Source organism: Lepeophtheirus salmonis, unplaced genomic scaffold (assembly GCF_016086655.4).
Source record: "Lepeophtheirus salmonis unplaced genomic scaffold, UVic_Lsal_1.4 unplaced_contig_8885_pilon, whole genome shotgun sequence".
NCBI lineage: Eukaryota > Metazoa > Arthropoda > Copepoda > Siphonostomatoida > Caligidae > Lepeophtheirus > Lepeophtheirus salmonis.
This window is the reverse complement of record NW_027296573.1, coordinates 2,139-8,126: the sequence shown is the minus strand read 5'-3', so window position 1 is coordinate 8,126 and position 5,988 is coordinate 2,139. Positions and strand designations below refer to the sequence as shown.

The 5,988-nt window shown below is 33.1% G+C and overlaps 1 protein-coding gene across 1 annotated transcript; it reads right to left on the bottom strand.

Annotated features, from left to right (window-relative positions):
* Window positions 1-290: 290 nt before the first annotated feature.
* Window positions 291-974, bottom strand: LOC121131643 (uncharacterized). The gene has a single exon (XM_040727010.1). It carries the CDS (start codon window positions 972-974, stop codon window positions 291-293), a length of 684 nt encoding a protein of 227 aa, XP_040582944.1.
* Window positions 975-5,988: the final 5,014 nt, after the last annotated feature.

Sequence of the window (5,988 nt, the reverse complement as noted above, 5' to 3'; positions counted from 1 at the left end):
TCTAATAATGCAATTTGTCTAATAGACCTTAATATTTTCTGGCCGTTTGGCAAGCTCAATGTTACTGAAGTGACGACATTGTCTTTATTCCTATTTATTTGTTTAATTCTTGCCAGTTTCCATACGTTCTTTTCAAACGTGTCTGGTTTCAAAATTACTATATCTCCTTTATTTAGAATATTAGTATAAGGTGTAGACCACTTTTTTTTAATACTAAGCTCGTTAAGATATTGTTGCCTCCACCTTGTCCAAAACGTTTTAAGGAATTTTTTCCTCGATAACCACATGTCTCAATATGGTAACGTTGACAAGACTAATTCTTTTGGAGTTATTATTTGTCCTTTTTGACGACCGTGAATTAGTAAATTTGGAGTTATTGCTGACGATGCTGTGGGATCTTGATCTATTGATCCCAATGGTCTATCATTGATTATGCTTATAAGTTCTATGATTAGTGTTTCAATTTGCCGCATAGTTAATTTGCTTTTTTGAGCAGCAATTCTAAATTGTCTTTTGAATATGCCAATTATCCTTTCTGTTACCCCATTTGTCCAGGGGCCTTCAGGCTTAGATAACTCCCATTGAATTGGACAGTCTCCCTTAAATTTTTCTTTCTTGATCTTGTCAAATTTGACGTTAGCAAACAATTTCTTTAAGTGAGCATTTGCTTTTTTAAAATTTGTTGCATTGTCGGAATAAAATTTAAGTGGTCTTCCGCAATGTCCAACAAATCGTCTAAAGGCTTCTAAAAAGTCTACTGTTGCACAAGATCTAGCAATTTCCAGATGAATTGCTCTAGTACGGAAACATGTAAATAACACTAGCCAAATTTTTCTTGAACTTGGGTGTGTCCAATTTTTGATGATTTCTGTCTTAATACAGTCATGTAGAGAATTTAGAGGACCTAAGTAGTCGACTCCCACAGTAGTCCATGGCATTGTATTATCTATTCTAATTGTTAGGAGCGGAGCCATTTTAGGTGACTTGTATTTGAGATATTTACATCGCGGTGTTTTGCAAGACCTCACGACTGATTTAACATAGGCTAAATTACCTATTATCCAATATTTTTGTCGTAACAAATTAAATGTTTGTTTTTGACTTAAATGAAGTCTGGATTGATGTAGGTATAATATTTTCCTTTCTGCAAACATACTTTTTTGAAATTATAATTGGGTTTTTGAATTCATGAGATAAGGAAGAAGCCCAATGGAGACGACTTTCCAGCCTTATCACCTCTTCCTGCTCATCCCAGAATACTGGTAAATGTCTTAGAGATGAATTTTTAGGCAATTTATTTTTAGTGTCAAGTCTTCCCTTTTTGTTTTTCTTGAGCTCTTTTGATTAAGATAAGTTCCGCCCATTCAACTTCTGACATTGTTATGAGATTTTTTGAATTTGGCTTTTGAACTCTTACCCATCTCGGTTCTTTCATCTTGAAAGCTAACCGCTTGATTCTTATTAATGTATTGATAATTTTATTCCAATTATTGGAATCTGATATTAATCTGTCTAAGAACTGTAATTTTTTTCTGTTTGTATTTCAGCCTTAACTTTGGTTGAATATATTTCTGCTCTCGTCATTTCGACTTCACAGATCTTTTCTGCAGTTATTTGACTGAAATATATATCTATGTCTATTTCATGTTCTTGAATAATATTATTATCTTTACCTGACAAGGGTTGTTGAGGTCACTTTTCAATAGATTGAGGGAGAAAGTCTGGTCCTTTTAACCAAAGACTTTCCTTTTCCTTAAGCTCATCTAGAGAGAGACCTCTACTTGGTAAGTCTGCTGGATTTAAAATTCCAGGACAAAAGCGAACCGACGACTCCTGAACATTGTCAAGAATTTCTATAACGCGTCGTTCGTCCCACACTTTACAACTGTATTTGTTGTAGGTTTAATAAAGAATCGGTAAAATAAAAAACATTTTTACTTCTGATTGTTCCTCTATAAGTAGTAACAAATGGTAAACATTAGATTTGTAAATTATTATGAAACATTTTTTATAATACGGCAAGTACCCCCACCCAAAATTCTTGCATGTATATCTTTAACAATAAATAATTATTAAAAACAGAGCCCACATGTCCAGAGAGGTTAACACTATTAGCAAACTATTATTTACATTATTATTATTACACTTGTATATTGTATATGTAAGATGAACTCAAAGGAGTAATATATAACCTTTCGAAAAAATTAGCAAGGCCTATTAAAGGCCTTTCCAAAAAAAATCAGCCGGAAAATACAAAAATTAAGCAAACAAGAGCCTTATATACTGATATGTATTTTTTTTATTGAACTTTTTATACTAAGTAAATATTAAATGAAAGAATAAAAATTCAAATATGAACGGTTGAACAGAACAAAATTATCAATGATGAATGAACAGAAAGTTTTTACAACATATAAAACATATTGGCCAATGTAAATAGCCCACTTACATTTAAAAAGCTCATCATTAATCGACTAGTATATACCCATAAAGGATTCCATAAATAAAACAAAGGCGTTCAATATACTATTAGAACATTTTTTAATGGGTTTAATGTTTAAATGGTTTGTCCGCGCCTAGTTATGGATGGAGCGGATCAATAAGCTTCTATTCATGGAGCGGAACCTGTTTAAGCACCGGCATGGATTTGGAATGGGGGGTGGTGTAATATATTAGTGTTTTCTTCCCCCTTGTTCTCTTCTCTTATTATCTTGTGTATATATATATATGTGAAAAGTACAGTCTTTTACCTCGTTTTAAGTATAAATAGTCGTGTATTTTATCTATGTATCAAAGTAGGTTTTGTATTAATAAGAATACAGATGTTCTTATAAATAACTTTTTTTTTTATTCCTCCACGTCTTTCCTCTCCTCATTTCTCTCGGTCATCCTGGATTCATTGGTTTAAACAGTTTGTGTCTCCTCAACCTTGTCAAGATAAAACACTGACCTTCTGTTTTCACATAACAAATGACCCACATACAACTTGGAGGTAGTCATACCAAGCTCCCCAATTCCTTTTGGATGGTGCTGCGAGCCACTTTCTTCTTTCTTGACAGCGTTGTCTGATTTAAGGATGGATCAACGCTCACTGTCCTCTTTACCAAAAACCTAGGAAAGACTTTACAATCACTTCTGCCACTATGTTTGGATCTTTCCTCCTTTTCCTCGTTTTTGATCCTGGTGCAGATGCCGTATACAGTGCTTCCAGAGTATTACATCAGCTTAATGATAGCTACTGGTCTATGAGCTGCACGAGTGAGTTGATGCCAGTGGATCTTTTGGTTTTCTCCATGACTCTAAGTGTTTATTTTGGGTAAGTAATAGAAGAAATAAATTTTGTAAAAAATAATTTATTATTGCTGAAAAGTATCAAACTTCCATGCAAATACAATAATGAATATTTGGTATTTATTATAAATATTTTGGGATTGATGTCGCAATGTATAAATTCATTTGCAAGATAGCATACTAACTTTTAATGAGTAAGGGTATAGAATTTAACGTTTGAATATTTTTTACAAAGTCCAAAATTATTTTTATGTGCTTGATGAATGATATCTAATTATATCCAAGGCCAAGTCCCAAGCACCATCAATCGCCCTAGGGCCTTCAATTTGAGCATACTAATCTTGCATCCACCGAAATTAATATAGCACAAACAGCCTTGGCAACCATAGGTTCTCCTTCATTTATATTCTTTGCTAGGCAGATCTTGATATTTAATAGAACATTCCCTGTCAGCCTTACTTTGGAGTACTTTCTTTATTTTTTGATGACTTGCCAAATATAATTATCCCGTAGTTATATTAATGTTATTGTCCTCAAGACCACTCAGGTTTAAACTAATAAATGATTTCAGAATATGTAACGGTGGACATTCCAAAAAAGCGTCTCTAATAGTGTTGAATAGTTTACTACAATATTTAAATGAAGTGCTTCGAAACAAAATTATTTTAGCTATTTGAAATGTAGCTGTGAATTTTCTTCCATCATTTATATGGGAAGTTGAACTCATAATATATCCATCCAATTACTAGACAGATTTAATTCCCTAATTCACCCATCACACCTTGACAACGCAGAGTCCTTCTTTGAATTAGAAAAAAAATCATTTTATAATGACAAAGGAAGGGCACATTGTTAAGCTTGGTATTTCTAGTAAGAGGAAAAGTAAACCTCGCGTTAAAAAAAACATAATGAGCACCAATGTCATGTATTGTTAGCTGATTTTTTTGTGAGTGCCTCCCATTCCAAAGACACAGGGTCCTATAATATTTTGAAAAATGTTACATTCAATAATTCTTCGTTGCATAATCGAAATTTTGAGTCGCTTTTCAAAGATCCCTTTGTGTTGCAGGAAGCAAAAGGGAAAAGTCGGCAATATATCAATTTATAAGATCAGTTTCAAGTATAGCATATTCATATTATGTAATTGATGTTATCACATTATTCGTTTTATTAACCAAAACTTTCGAATAAATGTTTGTGATTTTGTCCACAAGGGATTTGAGCCGACCACCCAAACGCTTTCTTGGTTTTATTATCCTGAAATGTAGTTTTGATGTAATAAATTATCATACCAAAAATTTTCCTCCAATATGGCATTTTCCACGAATATTGGTAAAGAAATATCCTTATAAAAACATTTAGAATGACAAAAGTATATGTTTTTTTATGTTGAAATTGCACCAATATCGGATAAAATTATTGACTTTCTTTTTTGTTCAAGCCAATTTAATTCTTAGGGACCACAGCCCACCCATTTATTACCTAAAATTGTTATCGTTTCTTAGATAGAAAAATTTCAAATTTTCAAACCTTTTCCCGGATGTCATTATTATCAATAATGTAACTTTCTTGACTCCCATCATCAACTAACTGTAACGGCGAAGTAACACTATCAGCTTTTTGCTCAGAGTCTTTGCTGAACAAGATTTTATCCCATTGTCCAGATCTTCTAATTCTTGAAATAGTCCACTACTTATAGTATCCAAAAACTTTGTTTTTTCCTTACAAGCAGACCTATAATGCCGAAACATAAAACAATTTCCCTTTAAATTGATTATTAAATGCAACTTTTAGAATTCCAATGCTGAAATCTTGAATCATAAAAATTGAGAACTTTTTCAGATATGACTTTTTAGTAGCGGATAAACTTCCCATGGGAAAAAAATTGACCTTAAAAAAAGGATAGTAATACCTTTTCCACTGCTGAAAATGAGTTTTATGTAAAAGATAGGGTTATCTTTTATTTCTTGTATAAAAAGTACCCTCTCCACCCTCATAAGGCTATTTATTCCCAATTTTTTTATAGCTGTCTGGGCAGTCTGGTGTGAAACCCCAATATCTATAGCTTTGGTCCTAATAGATTTGGCCTGAGCTGCTTTCTGTAAATCCTCCGCAACCTGTTTGGCCTTTTTGACAGAGTGTTTTCTCTTCTTCAACGTTTCGGATTTGCTAACGTTGCTGATGGTGGTCTTGAAGACTCCCAGCGTCAAGAAGTACGAGAACGGAAATTCGTCGATCACGTTAAAGTGTCATTTTCTCGACTTGTATAGAAGCTAAAGAGCTCAGTTTAGTTTTTTTTCTTAGAAATTGTAACATCTTTAATATCTTATATAGCTTTTACCTAATCTAATTTCTGATTTAATAAACACAAAAACCTCCTATATCCTGGGTGAGCCCTCGCCACACTCTGGTAAAAACCAAGGACCTAATCCACTGTATATGTATTGAGCAATGCAGGGTAGTAAAGACCCGTGAAGTAGAAACACAAATTCAGTCACTCTCTTATAGAAAATGAAGATCTTCTAACCTCCCCTCTAACCCTCCTTCACGCACTCATTCGATTTATGAGTCTTGTAAACTTCATCCTTCAGTTAATACATGTAATTTTTTTTTTAATGTTCCATTAATTGGTTAGATGATTTGCACTGATTAAGTAAATGTAAACATTATAGTATTACTACTACTCCATCTAACCTA

Excerpts from the sequence above, each read along its gene's own strand:
- LOC121131643 (XM_040727010.1), bottom strand. The coding sequence starts at position 974 with ATGGCTCCGCTCCTAACAATTAGAATAGATAATACAATGCCATGGACT.